The sequence below is a fragment of the Lactuca serriola genome, chromosome 5, assembly GCF_051521515.1.
Source record: "Lactuca serriola cultivar US96UC23 chromosome 5, Lser_US96UC23_V15, whole genome shotgun sequence".
Taxonomy (NCBI): Eukaryota; Viridiplantae; Streptophyta; class Magnoliopsida; order Asterales; family Asteraceae; genus Lactuca; species Lactuca serriola.
Genome location: NC_136412.1, coordinates 340,384,093 through 340,409,061, shown reverse-complemented (window position 1 = coordinate 340,409,061; position 24,969 = coordinate 340,384,093). Strand labels below are relative to the sequence as shown.

At 36.7% G+C, this 24,969-nt stretch overlaps 4 protein-coding genes across 6 annotated transcripts; 3 read left to right on the top strand and 1 right to left on the bottom strand.

Moving 5' to 3' along the window:
* The first annotated feature begins 4,451 nt into the window (after positions 1-4,451).
* Positions 4,452-7,511, top strand: LOC145055369 (P-loop containing nucleoside triphosphate hydrolases superfamily protein). 2 transcript variants are annotated; one of them, XM_079003667.1, is made up of 11 exons: positions 4,452-4,663; positions 4,787-5,667; positions 5,755-5,879; positions 5,968-6,087; positions 6,155-6,242; positions 6,319-6,410; positions 6,493-6,597; positions 6,704-6,813; positions 6,905-6,992; positions 7,086-7,121; positions 7,260-7,511. In XM_079003667.1, exons 2-11 carry the CDS (start codon positions 4,788-4,790, stop codon positions 7,341-7,343), a joined length of 1,728 nt encoding a protein of 575 aa, XP_078859793.1. In that variant the 5' UTR covers positions 4,452-4,663; position 4,787; the 3' UTR covers positions 7,344-7,511. The 2 variants fall into 2 exon arrangements, with proteins under 2 accessions (XP_078859793.1, XP_078859792.1); XM_079003666.1 differs by having other exon boundaries at positions 4,782-5,667.
* Positions 7,512-8,925: 1,414 nt separating this feature from the next.
* LOC145051043 (Methyltransferase-related protein) lies at positions 8,926-10,087 on the top strand. The gene is made up of 3 exons (XM_078999195.1): positions 8,926-9,190; positions 9,291-9,404; positions 10,007-10,087. Exons 1-2 carry the CDS (start codon positions 9,005-9,007, stop codon positions 9,390-9,392), a joined length of 288 nt encoding a protein of 95 aa, XP_078855321.1. The 5' UTR covers positions 8,926-9,004; the 3' UTR covers positions 9,393-9,404; positions 10,007-10,087.
* Positions 10,088-12,551: 2,464 nt separating this feature from the next.
* Positions 12,552-14,551, top strand: LOC145055368 (Excinuclease ABC, C subunit, N-terminal). Its single transcript, XM_079003665.1, has 4 exons — positions 12,552-12,848; positions 13,234-13,372; positions 13,458-13,591; positions 13,684-14,551. Exons 1-4 carry the CDS (start codon positions 12,664-12,666, stop codon positions 14,354-14,356), a joined length of 1,131 nt encoding a protein of 376 aa, XP_078859791.1. The 5' UTR covers positions 12,552-12,663; the 3' UTR covers positions 14,357-14,551.
* A 1,344-nt stretch (positions 14,552-15,895) lies between these two features.
* LOC145055367 (SOS3-interacting protein 1) lies at positions 15,896-18,421 on the bottom strand. 2 transcript variants are annotated; one of them, XM_079003663.1, is made up of 3 exons: positions 18,284-18,421; positions 16,509-17,918; positions 15,896-16,199 (listed from the first exon to the last, which is right to left on the bottom strand). In XM_079003663.1, exons 2-3 carry the CDS (start codon positions 17,796-17,798, stop codon positions 16,194-16,196), a joined length of 1,296 nt encoding a protein of 431 aa, XP_078859789.1. In that variant the 5' UTR covers positions 17,799-17,918; positions 18,284-18,421; the 3' UTR covers positions 15,896-16,193. The 2 variants fall into 2 exon arrangements, with proteins under 2 accessions (XP_078859789.1, XP_078859788.1); XM_079003662.1 differs by lacking the exon at positions 15,896-16,199 and having other exon boundaries at positions 16,207-17,918.
* Between the last annotated feature and the right edge of the window lie 6,548 nt (positions 18,422-24,969).

Here is a 24,969-nt window from a genome sequence, read left to right as displayed (position 1 = left end):
ATCATATCTAAGGAATTGTCTTGTAACAATCTCCGATAGAGGACTTTGTAATATCATTGGCAATAGTCTTTGTGACTTTGGTGCAGTGACATTACGAAAGGATAGTTGCATAGAATGTTAGAATCTAGCATATTCTATAAGTAGCAAGAATTTGATGTTCTTTCACTTATGGAAAAGGATTTGGAGTTGTGAAATGAGAATGATTGGAAATGTGTTCAATATGATCTATTTCACAAAGTAAGAACCATAGGTAAACATTGTGTGCATGCTAGGAGCATGGGACAAGTGTTGTAATTCAAGTAAGAAGTTGATTAACCGAAACGACAAATAATGAGTAATCAATATGGTGATAAATAAAAGGTGTTTTATTTATGCTCAAAGGGTTGAGGCCATATGGGATTAGTATTATTCTTGTGTTTCACATTTGCATGTTTTGACTTCCAGAATAATTGAGTTTATTAAGAATAATTGAATTATTCAAACGGGCCACAGTCGTTCATATGTTGGAAGTAGATATGAATGAAGACTGTCGTGAATTGGTGTGTGGATTGTCTAAAGAGCATTAGACATAAGCAAATGTTTGCTGCAACGTTCATGAGTGCTTATGAATATGAATTTGAGCATTGGATTAAACCCACGATCACTTGGATCACTCCATGAATTGTATCACGAGTGATTGGTGAGACCATAACATCTTATATTCTTGAAACCGAGATGTGTGAGTTGTATCTTGCAAATCGGTTGCACATTGATAATATGTAAACGCACTAGTAACTTGGTGTTATAAAACATATTGTTGTGTGTGATTCGGTGAGTGAGTGCAAGCAAACATTGTATCAAAGTTTATCCGTTCCTTTTATCCAAAGTAGGATAAAAGCGATATCTTTGGGCCCCTCGATGGTTTAGTGATGACAAACGTAAATGCTCGGCCGGGCTAGGGCTAGTTTGATTTGTTCAATTAGTCAGTCGTCATAAATCGGGAATCGAGATATAGTACAAAGAGAATGATTTGAAATCATATCTCATATGATATCTAGAATGGAGGAATATATGATCCCTTATCTAAGGACACGCGTATCTGATAAGATCAGAGTTGATAGCGGCTTTGGAAAGCTACGATTGTAGATCAGGATCTGAAGTCATAAGCATAATAGTTATTAGACTTATCCAAGTGGGAGACTGTTGGATTAGTGTCTAAGTCCATAACTATTTTGGTATGTACTTGACCCGATGGTGCATGGTCCTTTTGGGTTGCCTTCACCAAAGCAACTTGATAGGATGAATTATGGAGAGAAAGGATTAAATATGATTTATTAATATATTATGGGAATGATATATTAAAGGAGAAATCATATTGTTTAATTAATATCAGTCAATAATTAATTGGTAATTAGTTTTGTGACTAAAAGAGATTAATTAAACTTAAGGGACTGGAATTGTAATTATAAGATAATTGCAATTTGGGCCATGGATTGTCTTAAATCAAGAGGTGGATGAATTCTTATGGGAAGCCCATAAGGAAATCGTCCAAGGGCCTGATTAAAGGAGTCTATGGGTTGCTTAGGGCTTAAGCATCCAAATTAGGGTTTCCTTGTTAGATAACCCTAATAGCCTCACTATATATAGATCCCTTAAGGACCAAAAACGTGGCTAAGACTTATCCTAGGGTTTCACACATTTTTGGGCAGCCTCCATCCTCTCTCCTCTTCATCCTCTTACTTATGGTGTTTGTTAGCCATTAGAGGAGTGACACTTGTGACTCTAAGCCTTCCAAAGTCAATTCAAGGAGGAATTGGGATTGTTATTGCTACATAACAATCAGGGTAATATCATAAATCTAATTATATGTTAATATTGATTTCCATATGCTAGAATTAGGGTTTATAGTCTTGGATTCAAAGCATGTACAATAGAGAAACCTAGATCCAAGCATTAGGGTTTGTATGAGCACATAGGATGTCTTATGACCAAAACCCATCAAATCTTTCCTTAAAGCAATCCAAATCCTTTCCAAATATAAACCTTTGATGAATTTGAGGCTATCCCAAGCCCTAGAATTCGTCCAACCTCTATCCAAGAAGAATTTACCGCCCAAAGTGTAACTATCAAACAATTGACAGTTTATACCCTCTTATTTAATTAATCTCTTTAAGTCACCAAATTAATACTAATTAATTCATGACTTATATTAATCAAATAACAATATTATTATTTATTATATTATTCTCATAATATATCAATAATATTTATTCTCTCATAATAAATCATCCTGTCAAGTTGCTATGGTGAAGGCAACCCAAAAGGACCATGCATAATCGGGTCAAATACTTGCCTAATATAGTTGCAGCCTTAGACACCATTCCAACAGTGGAGCTCCCGAGTTCTTTGGGGAGAAGAACCCAGTTGCTAGTAGGAGGTGGTTAGCGGATATGGTGAATGCTTTTCGGATGAGTTTCTGCCTCGAGAGGTTGAAAGTCAGATTTGCTTCCTGTCTTCTGAAAGACAGAGCTCGAGATTTGTAGGACAAAGTAGATTTCACTTTGGGAGGCGAAGCCATTAAGACGATGAATCGGGGAGAGTTTGTTACCCAGTTTAGGGAAAATTTTACACCAAATATTAAGGTGTAACAGTTGAAGAGGGAGTTTTAGGACCTTCGCCAGACGACTGAGACTATGGCGGAGATCACTGCCAAGTTTCAGGAGAGGGCTTTGTTGGTTCCGTAGTATGCGACAGACAAGGAGATGAGTAAGGTGAGGTATCATGATATCCTTAGGGATGATATCATGGATTTTGTGAGCTTATTAGGGTGCAAGACCCTAAATGATATGATTGCTAGAGCCCGAGAGCGGGAGATTGATTTGGAGCACCTGGAGAGGGGGGAAGCCAAAGAAGGTGCATGCAGCTGGGGGTCCTGCAAAGAGACCCAAGAATTATGATCATCGATTGAGAGGCCAACAGGGTCGAGGTCAGTACAACACGTGCGGGAAGCAACACAATGGGTTTTTCCGATCTAGGGGTATAGGGTGCTACAAGTGTGGCAGGGTTGGTCATGTTTGCAGAGATTGTCTCTAGGGGACGAGTCTGTTATATTTTCCTTGCAACCAAGTGGGCCACAAGCAGGACGATTGTCCGGAGTTGATGAGGGGAGTAGTGAGGGCACCTGCTCCATCCACTTTTAGGATCACTGACGGTCGGGAGGGCTGGACGGAAACCCCAATTGTAAGGAGCCGAGCTTTACAGTTCCAAAAAAGGGATGCTAAAGTTTCATCAGATGCTATTGCGAGTATGTTATCTTTCGTTTTCCTCATGCCTTATCATTTGTATATTTGTGCCTTTGAATCATGTACTTAAATGTGTAAGGCATGTCTTTGGTTTAGTTCTATGTAATTGGCTGGTTAATTTTATCAATGGCCGTTATATGCCATTTTGCATGCCGAGAGTTATGAGTGGGGCACATCTTGTTGAACTGGATTTAGATTGCCAGGTAGTTGTTGTGGATCATTGGTGGAAGTTGGTTGTCCCCATTTGGGACAACGAAGTCAGAATTCAGGAGCGCTTGTGTCGCTCAAGAGGGATGTCAGCTGATTAATTGACAGACTTTGAACCGATTGCTACCGTTGGTAGGGCAAGAGCAGTAGTGAACCATCACTCTAGAGTGTGGGTGATGAAGCGATCACACATGTTTATTCATATTTTGGAGTGTCAAGGGGATTTAAATGGACTTTGTTGGAGATACTTTGAGTGCATTAATTCTCTTCGGTAAGTGGGTAGTTGCATTGGTGCTTCGTCCGTTCCAGTAAAAGGTTATAGTCCTTTGTCACGAGCTGAAGTGGCTTAAGGGTTTGGAGGTGCATCATAGGAAGTACTTGGGCTTATTAAGCTCGTTGAAATTTCAGGAAGTATGTTGAAATTTCAGGAAGTATTCATCTGGTTTGGAATGTGTGTGATCGTTAAGATAGGCTAGTAATGAAATGCTATATAAATTGAATAATACACCCTTTGTCCTATATTTATGCACCTCTAATGAATAATATTCCTTCCGCCCTATATTTATTCTCCACTTTTGACTTTTGAAGTATTTATTCTTCAATTTTGATTTTAAATATTTTTGTTTTTAATATATAATACTAGATGCAAAATATATGAATGAATTGTGTTTTAAATATCTTTTCATTATTATAAGTTTTATCAAGTAATATATAACATAAATAAAAATATTTAAGATCAAAATTGAAGAATAAACATTTAAAAAATAAAAAATAGACAATAGTTATGAAAGAGAACTATATAAATTGCAAAACACAAATTGCTTTCCTGGGTTCAAGTGTCAACCAACAAATAAGTTGGTTATTTCGTAACCTCGAAGCCCAAATAAAAACCAAGCCTTTCATTCTTGGGTTAAAAGTGGATCCGGGCCCAATAAATAACACGAAACTGTAAGGTGTAAAGCACTCGTCGACTCATACAGAGAAAAGAGAAGGGCACACAGATGAACAGTTTACAGTTTTGCTTAAGAGAGCCGAGGAAACTCTTTGATTTGGCGGCAACGCAAACAATATTGCGAAAAGGGCTGTGAGTTTAAACTTCGGTAAGCAGGAATCACAAGAGAGACGAAAAGAAAGCTGATGAACTTTTGAAATTCAATGTTCTGAAACTGTCATAGGTTTGTAGTCTCTCTTCAATCTTCATTTCCACACACATCCCTTCTTTTACATTTGAATGATTTAATTATACTGAAACATCGTCGATTCTTTTTCTTTGGTAATTGTTTTATGAATTAGTGAAGAATGCATCAAGAAACGAGCTCGAAGTATAGTCATCTTAAGAAAAGAGCAAAGTTCGCATCAGGGAAATCTGACAGTTCGTCCAGGGAAAACGCTAAAACCCTAGATTTTAAGGAAAAGGGGTTTCGGGGGGATGATAGGAGAGGTCAAAGTAGAAGAGTTAAAACTGATAGCGTGGGCTCCAATGTTGAAGATGAGAGATATAAGAGAAGAAATGATAGCGAGAGGAATGGTAGTATGAAATCAAAGAATGATGATTATCGAAGTAAAAGAGTTGAGCGTGATGGTGGATTCTCTTTTGTCGATAAATCACGTAACACAGATAGTAGGGGAAGAGGCTTGAAATCAAATTACAGAGGTCGAAAAGAAGGGGGAGTTCAGAGGAATGAAACTAATGGTTTTTCAGGAAGAGATTTTGACAGGAAGAAGAAGAGGGTTTATACTAATAAGTTCACTAATGGTGAAACCAAGTTTCATGACATCGTGAAGGCTCCTGGTAATAAAAGGGAATCACAGGAGGAAAGAGGTGATAGAAGAAATAATACTGAACATGGTGAGAACAAAAATAGAATGTTTAATAAAAGAGAATCACAGGATGAAAGAGGTGATAGAAGAAAAAATGATGAACATGGTGAGAACAGGAATGGTTTCTTGAGGAAAAATAGAGAAGCAAAATCCGAAACTAGCAAGCAGTTACACTCAAAGCAGACAAGTTTTACAGAGGATCATGAATATGGAAAGAAGAAACTTCAAAACAAGAAGAACATGGCTGATGATTCAATGGCAATGTTTGATCGACCAAAAAGGAAGATGCGATTATTCCGTATAGAATATCCAAATGACACTGCAAATAAGCGGTTTGACAATACTCCACCTACAATTGGTCAGTTTTGACTTCATGAATTAGATCTTTGACTAATAATCAAATACATAAACTTCATATACTCTGTTTTTTTTTTGTGTGTCTCAGATAATACCACAACAGAGCAAAAGGAAGATCCAGAAGACACTGAAGAAAATGCTGAGATGTCCAAAAATGCACAGTTTCGTGCCATACAACTAAGCCCTTCTATCATAACATTTGTGAATGAAAATGTAAATATTTATTGGTTAAATGTTCATATTATGTTTAAGTTTTGACTTTTGATATCTATTTATTATTCTTGGCTATTTATGATTGTAGTTATTGGGGCGTAGGCGTGAACTTGAGTTCAAGAAAGCAGGATACGATATTGAACTTCCTTCCCCTTTAGATAATATTCCCTTCTCTACAAACACAGAAAGAGAGAGAATTGAAGAATCAGTAAGCCTGCACTCATTTATATTTTTTTAAGCTGAACAAATTACATATGGTTTCAAATATTTTGCAGGTTTTCAGAAACAAACTTGAATTCTTTGCTGCTGCAAAAGTTTCTTCATCTTTCCCATCTCCTGATCTTCCAGAAATTGCATTTGCAGGTATAAAAATTTATTTACATTATCACATTAAGTTATATTTTATATTTTGTGGGTTTAAATTTTGATTTTTTATTAGGTAGGTCAAATGTTGGGAAATCATCTTTGCTAAATTCACTTACAAGACAATGGGGTGTTGCAAGAACATCAGACAAACCTGGCCTCACTCAGGTGCCACATCATCATCGTCATCTTTCTTGCTCAAAGTTTGTGTAATTTAAGGAAACATTAATGCTCATGAAACCTTTTGCAGACTATAAATTTTTTCAACCTTGGATCAAAGCTCTGTTTAGTTGATCTGCCTGGATATGGTTTTGCTTATGCAAAAGAAGAAGTCAAGGAATCATGGGAAGAACTTGTAAGTGTGATATACTTTTTTTTTTGGGGAAAATGATGGCATTAAAATTAATGAATATTATTATACTTGGTTAATATTGTGAGTTTTTCTATAATGTAATTTGTAGGTGAAAGAGTATGTAACTACTCGTGAAGGCCTAAAAAGAGTATGCCTTTTAATCGATACAAAATGGGGTATGAAGGCAAGGGATCATGAACTTGTTGAATTGATGGAAAGGTAATTCTTGTTTTTATAAATTCACGTAAAAAAATTAGAATTTTTATCACAAATTTATATGGGATTGTTTCTTATTGTTTTGAATTCTCAGGTCCAAAACGAAATACCAAATAGTATTGACAAAAACAGATTTAGCATTTCCTGTTGATGTGGCTAGACGCGCTACACAAATTGAGGAGGTTATTTATGTCTTTTTATATTTTTAAAGTTTTGAATTCTTTCTTTTGAAAATGTTTAGCTAATGCGTATGTATGATTAATCTGATTTTTCAGAGTCTTAAAACTAAGAAATCTGCTCTTCAGCCCTTGGTAAGAAATGCTGATTCATAATTTATTAAGATGTTATATACTTAGTTTCAAAAAAAAGACACAAAAATCCAGTATTTATAGTTAAATGGTCTTTGATATTTGTTTCACCTTATTTTGGTCTTTTGTTTAATTGCACAGATGATGGTTAGCTCAAAAACCGGAGCTGGGATTAGAAGTTTAAGAACAGTGCTTTCTAATATATCTCGATTCGCAAGATTCTAGCATTATTTATTAAATGTATTTGTTTTTATTTGTCAAAGTATTGCTACAATTCATAAAATATTTGATAGTTGCATTCAAATTTGTTACAAATACTACAAGTAATGGGGTGTTAGATTTATGATAAGATTAACACCATTAAAATCTTGAATTTTGATGGCTTTAAGTGTTTGATCTTGTGTAGTTTGTTTTTTGGTTGGTGAAAGCCTCAAAACTACTCCATTGGTGTTGGACATCTTGGTGGATCTTTTGACTTTGGTACTGACTTTTGATTATATTCAATGGTTGTGATGGTGGAATTATGACTCTATTGACATATTAGTGAGGTGGTTATAACCAATCACGATTTTTTAATCTCTCATGTTGGCGAATGGGCCCTATTGTCAAAAAAATTGTCATTTCTCTAAGTTAGAAAAGTTAGAATGATTTGATCAAACTCTTATAATAACTAATTGTCATATTTTTATCAAGGGTTTGACCTCATTATTATTGGAAATAAAATATGGGGAAATGACCTAATTTTTAAACCACCATGTCCGAAATGGTTATTTCTGATTATATCAATTTTGTTTTGAATTACTTTTATATAATAATATCATGTATATCTTTAACAAAAAGCTACATATCTTATTCAGATTTCGTACTAAATATTTTGGAATGTACTAAATTTTTTTGAGAACATGTCTAAAATCGGAAGAATAAAACCAAAATTTTGAGAAAGTGTTTTGTTTTAGTTTTTATTTTTATTATTATTTTAATTTTGGAACGGTGACACTTTGTTTTTATTTATTTAAATCTAACAAAAGTAATGATATGAAAAGAGTAAAGTATTATTATGTTTTATTTGGCATATAATGGTATCATATGAGTTAAATCTAGCTCTTATCTATAAAAATTAAATTCAACAATAAAATATTTATATATTAACTATTTCACATCGGATTATTAGATTTCACAATATAAAAAAAATAAAAAAATAAAACCCGGCATGGTTTGCAGTTATTCGAATAATATTAACTATATCACATTGCATTATTAGATTTCATAATGTCAAAATTCAAAAAAACACCATGCTTTGAAAATATTAATTAATTAAAATTAATAGTTGTGACATGAGATCCGTGTATTACACGGTTGATTAAAATAAAAAATTATATATGAAGTGTAAACATTAAATATTTTTAATGTGAAAATTTTAAATTTAAATGAAAGTAAGTCAATTATTATATTCTTATAACTGAAATCTATTTTTTACATCAAGAAAAAAAAGTTCATTTGACCTATAAATACTATATGAAATTAATAAAATAGTATATGAAATTAGTAAAATAGTAAAAGAATGTAAAATAATATTATATGAAATTAATAAAATAGTATATGAAATTAATAAAATAATAAAAGAATGTAAAATAACGATGTGAAAAAAATTTAATTGAAAATAATTATGGAACCAAATTTATAACAGGGTAACACAAAAAGAATTTATAAAAATAGATTATTATAACTATAATCATTATTAATATAATGTTTAATATTTAATTGCAAAAAGAAAACGAAGGATCAACTACCATGACTTGTGGCCTGAATCTCATTTATGATTTAACCAAATCCCCGGGACTTACTTTCTCTCTCTAAAAGCAATATCTTGTAGAGAGAGAAATAGAATGTGCCCTTTACGAATTATTCTCATATTTCTGTCGGCGACTCTCGCCGGATTCTTCGTTCTCCGGAACATCAAATCTCAATCTGATACTTCTTCGGACACCGACGCTGCTACTGCTGCTGCCGACGATTCCACATCATTCTGCAAATCATCCCCGTCTGCCTCCGTCGGACGATCATCCTCTAAGGTGCTTTCTTTGATTTCTAGGGTTTTCCTTCTTATTTTGTAGAATTCTGGATGAATAATTTCGAATTTAAACAAATGTAATGTCGATGTGTTAATTACAGATTTACGGTGCTTTTGTGAACGGATTTTGGACTTGCGTTGATATGGCGAGTGGACGGTATTTGTGGAGAAACCTAGTTTCTGCTTCCAAACAATCGGATTAATCTTCTGATTCTGTGAGTGTCGTTTTAGTCAATTCGTTTTCTGTTAAATGTATTTAGTTATAATTACTATTAAATTAGGCGAAAAGTGCATCTATGTAACTTGATGTAGTTGTTACTCACTTGATGCTACTAGTTTCTAATCTACACGGCACAAAAAAATATCACCTTACTTATAAGATAAGCATTCAAGAACTCTCAATGCATGGATGATACAACTACCTAATCATGTTCTGATGTTGGCACAATATTATCTTGATGCTTCAACTCTTTTCAAATTTCTTCTACTGTTAGGATACATGTTCTTTAGGAAGAACAAAGGCCTATAGTAGTGCTGTTGTTGTAAATTGTAATGTTCTTACAAATGAAATATAATCTTAAAGAGTAGATTAAAAAGACCCTTGTATCCTTCTTTATGAAGGCGTCATGAATATGATGAATGTTCTTACTTTTATCTGATTACAGGATGGGGGTGGACTTATAACAACCTCTGGATTCCATTCTTTTGACAGATTCTATTCCATTTCCATCCAAAAACATTTATACAAACCAACTGCCACATTCAGTCTTTCTTTCAGAATTGTTAATTTTATGATCCAAATATTTCAAATTTGCAGGTTGAAACTTTGTGTGGATGTGGGCTTCCTTTTCTATGTACAGTTTGGAACCGGATTGGATATGAATTTGTGTTTTGATCATTCTGTATGTTGTGTTTTTGGCTTATTTAGGTCAATCTGTCATAAGTCTCAAAGCTGTAGATACAAAACCTACTGTTTGGATGCTTGGATTCCATATTATATCTTTTATAAATTCTAGCATATGATGTTTATAATAATATACAAAGAAGTTTACACATGTTTTGTGCTACCATATTCACATGTAGCACATTATTCTGGCAGCAAGAAAATAACAAAAAGTTTACAAGTATGGCAGTTATTTTCACATCGTGTGATCTCCAAATGTTTATTTGTAAATATAGAGAGCAAAATAAACTACAATGTGTAAACTACTTATCCTATGTATCCTATTTATATGTGGTGAAAATTATAATCTTTTCAGTATTGGTAGAAATGGTCAGTAGACTTGTTATTTAATGCTATATTCTTCACATTCTCCACCTTGGCATTACATACCAAGTACACCCGCTATTTTTAATGCAAATATCGCATCTATACGTGAAAGTGTAACCTCTTTGCCATACTCGAACCCTACATAGACCCGCAATATCAACCAATGCGATCCTCCATCCGATGAATAAAAACTCCTCTGGTTGAGCCCTTTTGTTTCCTTCATCGAGATAACCATGAAGAAATTAGGGGCGACAATGGTGTCGTGTTCGGATCCGTGGGTCATAAAATACAACCGATACTTAACCTTTATAATTAAACGGGCCATATGGTTCAACACTGACCCATATATGGCAAACACGAACATGACTCGTCTAACCCGTTTAATTATACGTGTACGCCCGTTCATGGGTCATAATTGTGTTCACGGGTCACCGTTATATAAGAACATGTATACATCACCTTCATTTATTTTTAAATATATTTCATACTATTTATAAAGTTAGTTGCCTTTATCTCTATTTGATAAAGCTTATACTCATAAGAGAAGTTATTGATAGAATATTTATATTATAGAAAATAATCAGACACAATTTCTATTAGAATTGAATTAATATATACTCTTAGGTTGTGTTTGGCGAGCCACAATGAGGTTTTATTTTTATTTTTATTTTTTATTTTTTTTGAATTATCATATTTGACAAATTAAAAAGTAACTTATAAATTAGTTTTTTAAAAAGTTGCTTAGACTAACTTTTCAGAAGTTTTTTATTTTTTTTACTAAATATACCCCTTAATTAATTATAAAAAACACATTATTTTAAATTTCTTTTTATGTCATTTTATATCTTTTAGTTAGCTTATCACCTAGTTTTATTAAACATCGTTTTCTGTCAACTAGTTTTCATATAGCATCTAGCTTTCTAGTTAATTTGCCAATTAGTCTCTTACAAAAATAAACGGATTGACGGGTTGATTCGTGAACCAGCCTACCAACCCCGAACATAACCCGTTTATTATACGGTTACACAGTTTGCCATGTGAGTCTGCTTACCAACTCGAACACGACCCGTTTGTTATACAGGTTACACGGGTTAACCTAAAAATGACTTGAACCCGTTTAAGATCAACCTAAACCCGTTTATTTGTGTGTCGGTTTTGTGTCGTGTCGAGAATTATCACGCCTAGAAGAAACTTCCTATCCCATACTACATGTGAAACCATTTCTTGTGTCGATACCAACCATTTGGCTAAACACATAAGGCACAAATCGTATTGTGACATAAGCCTTGAACCGCACCTCCAATCCGCCTTTCTTTCCAAACATCACCTTTTCAACGTAAACGCCTCCCAACAATTAGCCGGTTCACCTAAACCACCAAAAGTATTTTTAGAATGACTTTTTTTATAAACGACTTTTTGGACTTTTGGCTTTTCCAAAAAGCTAAAAGTCTAAAAATATGTTTGGCAATTCCAAAAGTATTTTTAGAATGACTTTTTGGTAAGAAAAAAAATAAGTTGTTTCAAAAGTCATGAATTAATGATTTTTTGTAACTTTTACCTTTTTAGCCTTTACCATTCCAAAAAATAATACAAATACATTTTAAAATCATCTTTTGGAAAAAACTCTAAATGAAAAAGTCACTTGTTCAAATGAACTTTTTACACTAAAAAACAATCCCAAACACCCCCTTATACTCTATAAGCTCCCATGTCCTCGACGACGAAGTGAAGTGGAGTGGCAAAGGAGTTCGACATCCTACATGGCAAGGGCATGTCTTAAGGCACATCGAACCTCACCTGTGGAAAGCACAATAAAGGTGTCACCCCTCTTCTTGACTTCTTCTAAACCAAGATGAAATTTAGGTTGAGCTTAGGTTGCCATAACAAACATGACTCTCCCTTATTCCTTATACCAAGAATAGATTGGCAAAATGGTAATTTTGGGTTTTATTTACAAAAAAATACGTTTTTTGTTTTTCTTTTAATTTTCTAATTTCTAACGGTAGGAAGATGGTGGTGACCGGTGAGGTTAACCTTTGAAATGGGCCGTAAAGGAACCCGGCTTGATATCAATATTACCGACTTATTTCGAACTGATTCCATACCTTCCTGTTTTCACAAACAGAAGTCAAAAGTCTAAATTCGTAACGGTCGGATTTTATAAGACTGACGTTGGGTGGGTGAAGTGAACGTTAGTGAAGATAATGGGGAAAAGAAAGGGGCGTCAATCTGAGAACACAGAAACCCTAAATACTTCTAGTAAGGGAGGAGATGATGAATCCAGAAATGGACGATCAGATGATTTAGAAGAAGGCGAGAAATCAGGCTTCTTCGCTTGCTATTTGTTGACGTCACTCTGCCCTAGATACAAAGGACACACCTACATCGGGTAATTTTTTGCTTTCCTTTCGATCTCCATTTTCTGTCTAGTAATTGTCACAAGTTACGGTTTCTAATGACCATCGATGTATGATTCTTTGATAATTAGCGATCCAGATGCTATTTCGGGTGTATTTGCGTTACTGATTTCTGAAACTCGCTCAATCCCCTTTGATCGATAAATTAAAGTTGTTATACTTCAAATGTTATGTTTTCTTTTCGATGATTTAAAGCTTTTAATAATCGTAGCCATATGATTCTTCGATAATTAGCAATCCAGGCGACGTTTATAGTTTATCTGTGTTACTGATTCCTCTATAGCCTACAAATTTTTTATTCTGAATTGATTTTACATCGGTTTATGATGTGTGTTTCGTTGTTATATCATTTTCTAGGTTCACTGTGAACCCACGGCGGCGTATTAGGCAACATAATGGTGAATTATGCAGCGGTGCATTTAGAACCAAGAAAAAACGCCCTTGGGAAATGGTACTCTGCATCTATGGTTTCCCAACTAATGTTGCTGCTCTTCAGGTATGCTCAATAATCTATCAACTCAAAACGCCAAATCAAAATGTTAATAATTAAATGTTGAAGATTTCTTTAAATTGTTACTCAGTTTGAGTGGGCTTGGCAACACCCTGTGGAATCACTAGCAGTAAGAAAGGCGGCAGTTGGTTTTAAATCACTGGGCGGACTTGCAAACAAGATAAAATTGGCATACACAATGCTCACTCTACCAACCTGGAACAAGTATGTACACTGTTTTTGACTTTTTTCAATTCAAATTATCTCTGTGTGTTTGTTCATACTTACTAACATTTTATCTGTATGATTTGATGAAGCTTGAACCTCAATGTAAACTTCTTTTCAACAAAATACACAAAGCATTATGCAGGGTGCCCTACCTTGCCCAGCCACATGAGGGTCCATGTTCGCTCCATGGATGAACTTCCGTGTTACACAGAAGAATATAAAGAAAGTGAAGAAGACGATATGTTTGGATTTGGAAACGGTTTTAGGGATGATGATGAAGAACCGGTTTTTGTTTCTTCAAATCATCATAACAACAAAGAAGAAGAAGAAGAAGAAGAAGAAGAAGAAGCAACTTCTGTTTCAGATACTAAAATTCATGAACAAGACGTAGAACCAGTTTTTGTTTCTTCACATCATGAAATCATTGAAGAAGAAGAAGAAGCAACTTCTGTTTCGGATACTCAAAATCTTGATGATTCTACGGTGTGGGTGATCAGTGATACACCAGAGAAATCGTTTGTGTGTCCGGTGATTGAAGATGGAAATGTTAAAGTGAAGGGGGATATGGGTGAGGATGGAATTGGAATTGGGACTGGAATTGGAATTGGAATTGAGATTCCTGTTTCTGGTGGTGGGGTTGAGGTGATAGATGTTTTCAGTCCATCACCGGAGTACAGGGCGAGTTCAAGAAGGAAGAAAAGGGCGGTTTTTGTTGACTGCCCTGAGATTATTGACTTGACTCAGTCTCCCATATGTGTGTAAGTGTATGTTGTTTACAGCGACCAGCTTTCACTATCTAAGTGAAAGAAGCCAAACTTGGTTACTAAAACGGGTGTATGGTGAAAGTTGAGGGACTCAATTGTAATTCATGTTATTTGTTTTATTATTACATAAAGAGTGGAATGATCATTCTATCATGATTCATGTAATATAAAATCTTTGTTTGTTTTTTTATTATTAGTTTTCTATTTATGACAAGTGGTAGTTAAATTGGACACTTGCACTTTTCCCTTGGGTTAATTTGTATAGAAACTAACTAGTAACAACATGAAAGTTTGGCCAATCTCCTTTTTAACTAATTTCTAAACGAATTTCCCATTTGAACATTCGAAAATAAAATATAAACAAAGGTGACCCATTTTTATATATACGAGTTGAAAGTGCCCCCTTTAGTTACGAGATATATGTTCCTATATTTGCAAATATTAAATATGTTTTGTTTTGTTCATAACATGATTATACTCTATAGATGCCTTTTGTTTACCATCACGTGATCGCGTGACTTAGCATCATGCATAACGAAGCAAGGTTATAGCTTTCTAACATCATCATTCAAAGATATCAACCAAAAGTAGGCACGCTTTTTCAAAGTCACGATTACAAAATGTGAAAGAGAAGTTATCCACCGCATTGACATGTGTCGCAAGCAATACCATTAACTTTTCATGATCCCAAAAAAAAAGAGACCTTTTTATCATAATAAAAAACCAACTTATCATCATATGTGTTACAGAAAACACCACAAACTTTTTCACAACATTGAAAAGAACCGTTTTGATTTAACACATAAAAAACGACTTAATAAAGTAAGTCGAAATAATATTTCCCCGTTAACTCTTAACTTTTATAAATTTGACATCATTTATTTTTTTCCTTCCATTTTGCATAAGTAATGCCCATAATTTTCACATATATATTTTTTAATTGAGATGATTTTCTATTTGAAAATTTGATTCATCCACATAGAATATATATACTTCACTAGCTATTACGATAACTGCAAATATGTTGTATCTTATATTTTGGTCAAAAATCGTTCAAGTAATTTAGTAAGCAAATTAGTAAGTATGGTGTGATGTTTTAGATAAAATGTTAGAGTTGTGAAGCGCTTAAAATCTTGAAATATGCTTAAGACCTTGGATGTGCCTAAGATATTAAGAATAAAAGGGATAGTGATGTTAAAAGTAAATTTCAGACCGTTAAAGAGTAACAATTGAATTCAAGATACGAATGTATATGTATTTAGAAATTTGGATAAAAATAATGTAAAAGTTGTAAACTTGTTGAATAAAATGATAAATCTTAAGATATTCAAAAAAGGGATAAAGATACTATAGAGTATCTTGATGTTATAGTTACGTAAATGTTTGCGTATAAGTAAATAAATGATCAAATAAACGTGTGTGAATATTGTGATTGATCGAATAACCATAAGTAAATAAAATAAATGCAAGAACACAAAGATGTATGATGAAAACCTTCAATCATTTAGGATTTTCAGCATAAAACCTCGGGAGATAACGTCACATTGTTTTAGAACTTTGATTAAGTAGAAAATAGGTTACAGGTGCTAACTAACTGATCGCATGATGAGTGTAGTTGTGCTAAAGAGTGTTCAAAGCGAAAGTGAGAGTGAGAGGCGATGTGTCTTTGTGCTATGATCAGCTAGCCTATTATACATGGATAAGGTGATAAAGTTTTCTATAATCTAGGTATATTTTTTATATCAGCCTAATCAGGCTTTCCACATAGATACAACATTTCTTCCTTGTCGACTACATGCCTATTGACTTGGTCCATGCTTTTTTAATCAAACCTTCTAACCCTGCATATAATATCACAATAAATACAATGATAATCCCAAGATATTGACTAATCTAAAATCTTGGGATACCCATGATGTTGTTAGCGTAAGTTCAAGATTTTGATAATAATAAGTAAAGATGAAAATTCCATAACACTTTATATATTGGAGAATCAATCTTAAGTGAAAGAACCGCATTCTGTTTTTCAAATATCATCCCATTTTTTTAAATATCATTTATTATTTATTGACAACAAAGGCAACCATAAGTATGGATATGAACAATTAGAATGTAGATCACGAATCATGATCCTGCTGCTGTAGTAGTACCTCATGCTGCTCTGGTTGTACTTGTTGATCTTGTTGCGAATCCCAAATTACATCTTCAAGTCCAGGTCTTAAACCTTCATTTAGTACTTTCTGATATTCCAACGTATCTCCATTACATTTCTTCACTTCCACCATATGAAACGACGGCGTAAGCTCAAATATCTCAGCATCAATTGACAAAATTCCCTTTCTACCCTCCTTCATTCCCTCCAATTTCAACAACCCCGCTTCTCTTTTACTCACTTTCATCCCCAAAACTTTACCAACTTCTTCCATTTTAGAAATAATAACAGAAGCCGGCCGCCAAATAGTAAATCTCGCCTCCTTTTTATGTCGGGATTCCTCAAACAACGTTGTCAAATCGAACCCTGGAGACAGGGAGATTATATGAAACGCATTCATACTCGACGGCTTCATTGAATCTTGACTTTTTATAACCGTTGACGACGACGACGACCCTGAAGCTCCATTATTTTCGATCTTTCCCTTTTTAAACCAAGAATTTTCTTTTATTTTCGAAATTGTGATTCTTTTAACGGGATTCGGATCCAAGATTCTCAAGATCAATCTTCGTGCTTCTAATGGAAACCAATTTGGAAACCTAAATTCCGATTTACCAATCTTTCTATACATTTCGAGTATATTTGAATCATGAAATGGAAGATAACCAGCTAAAAGAACATATAAAATCACCCCACAAGACCAAACGTCGGCTTTATCACCATCGTAGCCTCTCCTATTGATCACTTCGGGTGCCACGTAAGCAGGGGTCCCACACGTCGTATGCAGGAGGCCATCTTCACGCTTCGATTCAGCAAGAGCACTTAACCCAAAATCAGAGACTTTAAGATTTTCATTCTCATCTAATAACAAGTTTTCGGGTTTCAAATCACGATGATAAACCCCTCTACTGTGACAAAAATCAACGGCACTGATTAACTGTTGGAAATATTTACGAGCTATATGTTCTTTTAGCCTTCCTTTTGCTACCTTATTGAAAAGCTCACCTCCTTTAGCGTATTCTAAGGCAAAATAGATCTTGGTTTTGGTTGCCATGACTTCATATAGTTGTAAGATGTTAGGGTGTTTTACAAGTCTCATAATTGATATTTCTCTCTTGATTTGATTAATAAGCCCAATTCTTGAAACTTTCTCTTTGTCTATTACCTTAATTGCTACACTTGATCCTGTTCTCAAATTGCGAGCATAGTATACCTTCGCAAATGTGCCTTGACCTAGTAATCTACCCAACTCATATCTTCCCATCAAGATATTCTCTTTAATGTCCATATTTGTTGTATACAAAATCTTGATATATACTTATGTAACATAACAAGCTACCCTGATCTTCTTTCTAAAGGAACGATGAAAGAATGCAGACAATAGATAAAGAAACTGTAAGCAGCAAACCTGAACATCAAAAATCAGAAAACCATGTTTATGATTCTGAATACAAGAGATATCATGTCAAAAATGATCATATGGAAGTTGAAGGCTACAAGACCATTGTGAACTTATTAGTTGAAAATTTAAAGTGAAGCTCTTACGCAGTATTCTACGTGTTTTCAAATAATCCATAAACCAATCACCAAGCAAAACCTAAACCTAAACCTAAACGAAAACTACTGGACTCAACCATAGATATGTTGATTGTTGAATTCAAAGGGCTGATCATGATCACGAACAAGAACAAATTCGATTCGATTGAGAATCATTCCGAGTGCTATAAGTGAAATGAAGTATAAAAGGGAGAAGAAGAATCGATATCTGTTTACCTGTTTGGTTCTTGGAGCACGACCTGTGCATCAATGGAGAAAAAAATATTGATTGATGCAAACAATTTTTTTGTTAAAATTGCGTGGTTTCTACAGAGACACAGTCAGTTGAAATGGCTTTAACACATGCAATTGTGGTGGTGATCATCCCAGTTACGGAAGGTTTGGTGGGATGTTTTTATATGCCTCGTTGGAAAGTGGAATTTGGATCTCCAATAAACCCGGTTTAAAGTTTGGCGTAGATACGTTTTGGGTCCCTCTACTTTGATTTGTCTTTTTCTTATTTTTGGAATGATAATAAAAACAGTTTGATGTTAACTTTTTTTGAAGCTATTCAAATTCAAAATTGATTCTAGTCGACTCAATTAAAATTTTAAAAAGGAGTTCAAAATATATAACGAATCAAACTTAACCTTATAAGGATTCAACATAATATCTTATGGAGTTTTTCTGGCCCTAAATTAGCAAGATATCGAATACAATTTCAGCATAAATTTCTTACCTATTCGAGTTCTAATGAGGTTGAATTTAACTCGATTCAAGTTCGAGTCTTCAGCAAAATTACTTACAAAACTGTCAGATTAAGTATGGATTTAGTCTATCAATGTTTATGACAAATCAATGATTATTTTTGTGTTGGATTAGATGTCTAAGCACATAACTATAATTGATATGTACTTGATTTGATTTTATATGTAGCATAGTCCTTTTGGGTTGCCTTCACTTATGCAACTTGACATGATGACTAATGGAGAGAGAAAGAGAATATAATTTATTATGTGAAATGATAAATTGGTATTCAAAATGATTTTATTAATATATTATAAGATTAATATATTATTTGGAAATCGTATTATTAATTAGTAATTAATCAGAAATTAATTTTAGGATTAAAGGATCTGATTAATAATTGAAGTGGCTGTTTTGCAAATCATTGATAGTTGCAGAACTTGGCTATTGGACTCCTTAATTAGGAGTGGACGAAATCCTATAGGGAGGCCCTATAGATTTCGTCCGAAGCCTCATAAGGGGTAGTCTATGGGCTGCTTAAGCCTTAAGCAGGAATTTGGGTTTCTCCAGAAACCCTAGCAGCCCACAATTATATAAACCCTTTCATACACTAGGAATTTCGGCCCTATGCTTCTTTGAAGAACCCTAGCCGATTTATAAGTGTCTCTCATCTCATCCTTTGCATTGGGTGTTTGTGACTCCATTAGAGGTGCAACACTTGGGACACTAAGCTTTCAAAGGCCAACATCAATCCATGAATTCTTGTTATTACAATATAACAAGTGAGGTAATCTTCTAACCCTAATTATACATGAATTTCGAAAATTGTATGCTAGTTTTAGGGTTATTGCTTTGGTATTCAATTTGCATGTTCAATAAAGAAATACTTAGATCCAAAGCAATTAGGGTTGCATGATCACATGTGAATGTAGATATGCTCAAAACCCATCAGTTTGATTGTTTACTTTGACTCATTTTCGTATTATCGTTTTACATGCATTGAAGGTCATCTATGTGATATAATCATTCTTTTCTTTATGTAAGCATTTCTGTCAACGTTTATCTCCCCATATAAAATTCTAACAGGATTCTTGATGTCTGTTGCTGTTGTTGTTCCATACAAAATTCTAATAGGATTCCTGATGTCTGTTGTTGTTGTTGTTGTTGTTGTTCTATAAATGAATTTTTAACGGACCAATCCTGTCCCGATCTGTTAATAATATAACTTTTAAAATAAGGTCAAAATTAGCCGATAAAGTCTAAACGAAAGTTGTAGAGTACGTTCCCGCCTACGCGTGGATATAAAGAACGTCGAAAACGGAGCTCGTACGAGGAAGATATGAATTTTAGAAGTTAAGGGGGCAATTTGCGAAGCTGATGCATGGATTGATGATGTGGCCTAAGTCCCAGCTGTCCGATGAGCTCGCTCTGGATTGTGACACGCCACCCCTCGCATTACATCCAGCATTCGAGATCTCGTACGCGCATCGTACAGCTAGTCAGCCTGGTCTCCTTGGCCCAGAAGCAAACATGTCGGACCATCGAGCCTTCGCCACCTGTCGTCCCTATGCGAAGTTACGCCCCGCGTAACCTGCTGAATGCCCAACGTTCTGAAGCTGCTCCAGCCTATAAATAGGTTGCGAATTCTCTCGGATTTTCACACCTTTGTCACTTCTCTCTCTCTCTCTCTCTCTCTCTCTCTCTCTCTCTCTCTTTCTAATCCATTCCAACCCCCCTAAACCCTAGGGAACCCTCTAGCACCCGAAGGAAGCCCCGAGGTTCCCAGAGTCTCGAAGAAAAGGGTCTTTCGGTTCGGAAACGCTGCTCCAAGCGAAACCCGATTTTCTTTAAAACCCGTTATAAGTGAGCTATGCCTACGCTATTTTTAATATAACTTTTAAATAATTATAGTAATGTTATTAGGTCCTTAGAATAACTATTTGGGCTATTATTATGAGTTATATAAGTATCATATAATATCTTTTTAACCACTCGCGGTACGGGGGTTCCGGTTTGGAGGGCCGCTTGGGTTGCTGGATTCAGAAGTGATTATATGCCAAAATGATCTGCCCACCGGTATTCCATGTCTGGCCTCGTCTGTATATAGTGGGTGAAAAGTATTGTGTTCACGCTTATATAATAGTAATAATAGCTAGACCACTAATTAGTCTCGTCAAGAGTTAGTGTAACGTCCCAAAATTCAAGACTAAAAATCTCTTTTAATAAAATATTAATTAATGTAAAATCATCATTTCAAAACATAAACAGAGTATTAGTTTTCAAAACGCATGTTCGTTATCAGAGTAAAACATTCCCAGGCTGACTAATCTATGGTGTGTGCCATGCGATCATCTCGAGTTCCATCATCCGCTACCGGAAGTACCTGAAACCAAAACTGAAAACCGTAAGCACGAAGCTTAGTGAGTTCCCCAGATACCACATACCATACAAACCATTCATTGCCAAGAACCATACATAACCGACTTATCCATAATCAAGTAAGGTGCTATGTGCCAAACATAGTCTTGCCATTATGCCACGGGCCGCACGTGGTCTTCCTGGTCAAGCCTGGGCCGCTCCCTGGGTCTTACAGACAAGTGCTAAGGGCCACCCCTGGTCTTACAGACATGTGCCAAGGGCCACCCCCTGGTCTTTTATGCAAGTATCACAAAGACAAGCGTACATACTACTCTACTTAGCTAAATAACATATAGTGTGCCAGAAGCCACCTCCTGGTCTTTCATATATAATAGCATACAATGCGCCAGGAGCCACCTCCTGGTCTTTCATACATATTGCCTAGGGCTAACCCCCGGGTCTTCCTGTCATCCATAATAACATACTGTGTGCCAGGAGCCACCCCCTGGTATTTCATGCATATTGCCTAGGGCTAACCCCCGGGTCTTCCTATCATCCATAATAACATATTGTGTGCCAGGAGCCACCCCCTGGTCTTTCATGCATATTCTAAATGGGCCGGCATTGGTGCCTTAGACCCATACAAACAGTGAGGAGACTCACCTCGCACTGCTGAACTCTGCTGATAATCCTCTGGCTGTTGACCGATAACTCTCTGAACCCCTGCTCCACTCGCTCCCCGAGCTACCAATGTCAAGGCAACACTGAGTCTAACTGACCCCCGAAAGACAACCAAGTCAACTCTGGTCAAAGACAAAGTCCTGGTCAAAGTCAACCTTCCAGGTCAAACCTACTCGCCGAGTCACCCTATTGACTCGCCGAGTTCATATGTTCAGAGTCCTTCTCTTAGCGACTCGACTCGCCGAGTCAGTCCATGACTCGCCGAGTCTACCGATTACTGAGTCCTGACCCGTCCAACTCACCGAGTCTCCATTTGACTCACTGATTCGAGTCTCAACTCGAAGGGTTTGGGGTTTCGCGAACTGACTCTCCAAGTCCAAGAACAGACTCGCCGAGTCCAGGATAACCTTCAACAGACTCGCCGAGTTGTTCATCCAACTCTCCGAGTTCCTACCCAACATCATCTGACTCGACGAGCTGTTCATTCCACTCGTTGAGTTCCTCCTCGTCTTCATGCTACTCGCCGAGTCCACTCAAAGGACTCGCCGAGTCCATTTCGATCTACATACATGCAGAGGACTTTTGAGTCATGCATGGACTCCAAACTGCAGATCCACCCTTCCCATGCCTATTCCTCACGTAAAGTTGCAAACTTTACATGTAGAGATGGAGATCTAGGCAAAATACACCATAAACTAGGGTTTAAGGCCAAGGGGCTTCAAAATTGACTCAAGGGCTGATACTTTATGCTTCTCTAGTCCATAACACACGTGGATCTGAAGTAGCAACTCCAGATCCGGCTTCTAACTCAAATGGGTGACAAACCATGGCTTAAAAGCCCCAAATCTCACAACCATGGAAGATCTAAAGGAGAGAAACGACTTATTACCTTCAATATCTCAGAAAGGCTCCACAAACTCCAGATCTGAAGCCAATCCTTGAAACTTCACTGATTCCCCTCTTTCTTCTTCCTTCAAATCACCCAAAAATGGCTTGGAAGCTTGAATGCACAACAATGGAGGCTTAGGGTTCGCTTTCTGAATGAGGGAGGCTCTAAGGAACCCTAATGGAGAGAATAAGGAGCTTAAATAGCGCCCAAAGTCCCGGATTTAGGGTTTTCCTCGCACAGACCAGACTCGCCGAGTCTATTTGGCCGACTCGCCGAGTTGGTCACTTACACCTCGACCCGGATCCCGCTCGGACTCGCCGAGTCGCCCCTAAAAATTAGGGTTTTCTTTCCTTTCTTGGCCTCCAAGACTTTGGGTGTTACAACTCTCCCCCACTTAAACTAAACTTCGTCCTCGAAGTTTGCCATGGTCCACTGCCTGCGATCTGCTTTCAAAACCCTCCAATTATCCCAACACCAGCTGCCTACCTTCACTGGTCTTCCACCTGGTCATTATGACTAACACAAATCCTTGCGGATAATCATTTCGGGTCAACTCTGACCCTGATCATTCTGGAAACACAACTTACTCAGCCGACAACCTTCTGGTACTCTCCGAGTACTGCACTGGACCTATAGGGATTCACCCCTTCTTTCCTCACGCGATTCCCTGGCCTTCCCAAGGCGATGCTCCAAAACAACTATCTCCCCTGCCACTGTGAAGATCCTATCTTCACCAAATCCATTACTCCCGCTACTTCCAGTACGAGTCATTATCGCCAGTATCCACTGGGCATTCTTTCTACTATAATTGGTGTCGAGCACCCCACGACCAACTATCCGAATTTCACCATAGACCGCTTACCAGCACTGCTACTGGCTGGAAATTTCTGCTATTCCTTATCTGCCTTCCGGATGAACTGAGACCACCCTGGTCCCTACCAATCTACCAATATCTGGATGACCGGCCCCCACCGGTCGCTAGCCCCAACTCAACTCCTAGTCACTCCCAACGACTTTCGAAGAAACTTCACCAATAACCACTCAATCCACTCTGCCACTAAATCATACACCTGATACATTCGCTCTAACGAATAGGGACCGATGAATGCTACGGGCCACCCCATAGTCTTACAACACTTCTACGCTGCCAACCAACTAAAGCTACGGGCCGCCCCGCAGTCTTGCTAAACCAGTGCTACGGGCCACACCGTAGCCTAGCCATACTCACATACGATTATTGCGGGCCACACCGCAGTCTTGCTAATCTAATGCTACGGGCCACACCGCAGTCTTACTAATTACCCTCACGTACGATTGCTACGGACCACACTGCAGTCTTAATATACTTCTCTTACTATCTAGCCACTGGTGAATGCTACGGCCATCCGGTAGTCTGACAACACCTTTCCACACCGACTAGCTGCTAGTGGATGCTACGACTAACCCATAGTCGATCATATAGCACAATCGAGTACCCCCAAGTGGTACTCATGTCCCAAATGGAACTCCCAACCGATTCCTATGTAATCCGCGACCAGAAATTTCGAGAATGAGGTCTCACAATTGACAAGTTTTCCCAACTTCCAATTTACACTATCCCCCAATCATACAGTCACCTGAGTCGTCTTTCTTCCAAACAGGAGAGCGAAACTTATCCTAGTTTCAAAACCCCTTCTACTCCCATAACCTGATTGTTTCTCCCCCACTTAGCCTCAGCTAAGTCTTTACTACCTGCGAAAACCCGAAGATTTCCATTCCTTCCTTCCTTACACGATAGGCATGATAACCACCATCGCCCTATCCCTGCTAGCGATCCGTCTCTAGCCCACTCCAACTACCGTATGATTACCGAATACTAGATGAACACCTCCTGCATCCTTGATGCTAAAAAAAAATCCTCTAAGCTCTGACTACTGTCATTATAGTCCGAATAACTGGGCACAAACTCCTTGGTGATAAGCCACTTTCCTTGATGCTTCCGAAAGCCATCCCGAACGCCCAGATTAGAACCGTCAAACCCTGATGATGGTGGCTGACCACTCCCCGAACCATCTTCAACCGTAACCGAGATGATACTGGACACTTCGAACCCGAAGTGAAAGATGTCCTACACTAGCTACTAATAGCTCCTGGTATGCAATTGGCATATGACAATTCCAAAATACAATCCAAATACAAGCAGAGAGACAAATCATACATAAAATCGTCTGAGTCCGGGGTAAAAACTTCCCTAATTCTCATAGGAATG

Coding starts and splice junctions, on each gene's coding strand:
- LOC145051043 (XM_078999195.1), top strand. CDS start 9,005: ATGTGCCCTTTACGAATTATTCTCATATTTCTGTCGGCGACTCTCGCC. Junction 9,191..9,290: donor TCGGACGATCATCCTCTAAG/GTGCTTTCTTTG, acceptor TGTTAATTACAG/ATTTACGGTGCTTTTGTGAA.
- LOC145055369 (XM_079003667.1), top strand. CDS start 4,788: ATGCATCAAGAAACGAGCTCGAAGTATAGTCATCTTAAGAAAAGAGCA. Junction 6,411..6,492: donor ACAAACCTGGCCTCACTCAG/GTGCCACATCAT, acceptor AACCTTTTGCAG/ACTATAAATTTTTTCAACCT. Junction 6,814..6,904: donor CTTGTTGAATTGATGGAAAG/GTAATTCTTGTT, acceptor TTGAATTCTCAG/GTCCAAAACGAAATACCAAA.
- LOC145055367 (XM_079003662.1), bottom strand. CDS start 17,798: ATGGACATTAAAGAGAATATCTTGATGGGAAGATATGAGTTGGGTAGA.
- LOC145055368 (XM_079003665.1), top strand. CDS start 12,664: ATGGGGAAAAGAAAGGGGCGTCAATCTGAGAACACAGAAACCCTAAAT. Junction 12,849..13,233: donor AAAGGACACACCTACATCGG/GTAATTTTTTGC, acceptor ATCATTTTCTAG/GTTCACTGTGAACCCACGGC. Junction 13,373..13,457: donor CTAATGTTGCTGCTCTTCAG/GTATGCTCAATA, acceptor ATTGTTACTCAG/TTTGAGTGGGCTTGGCAACA.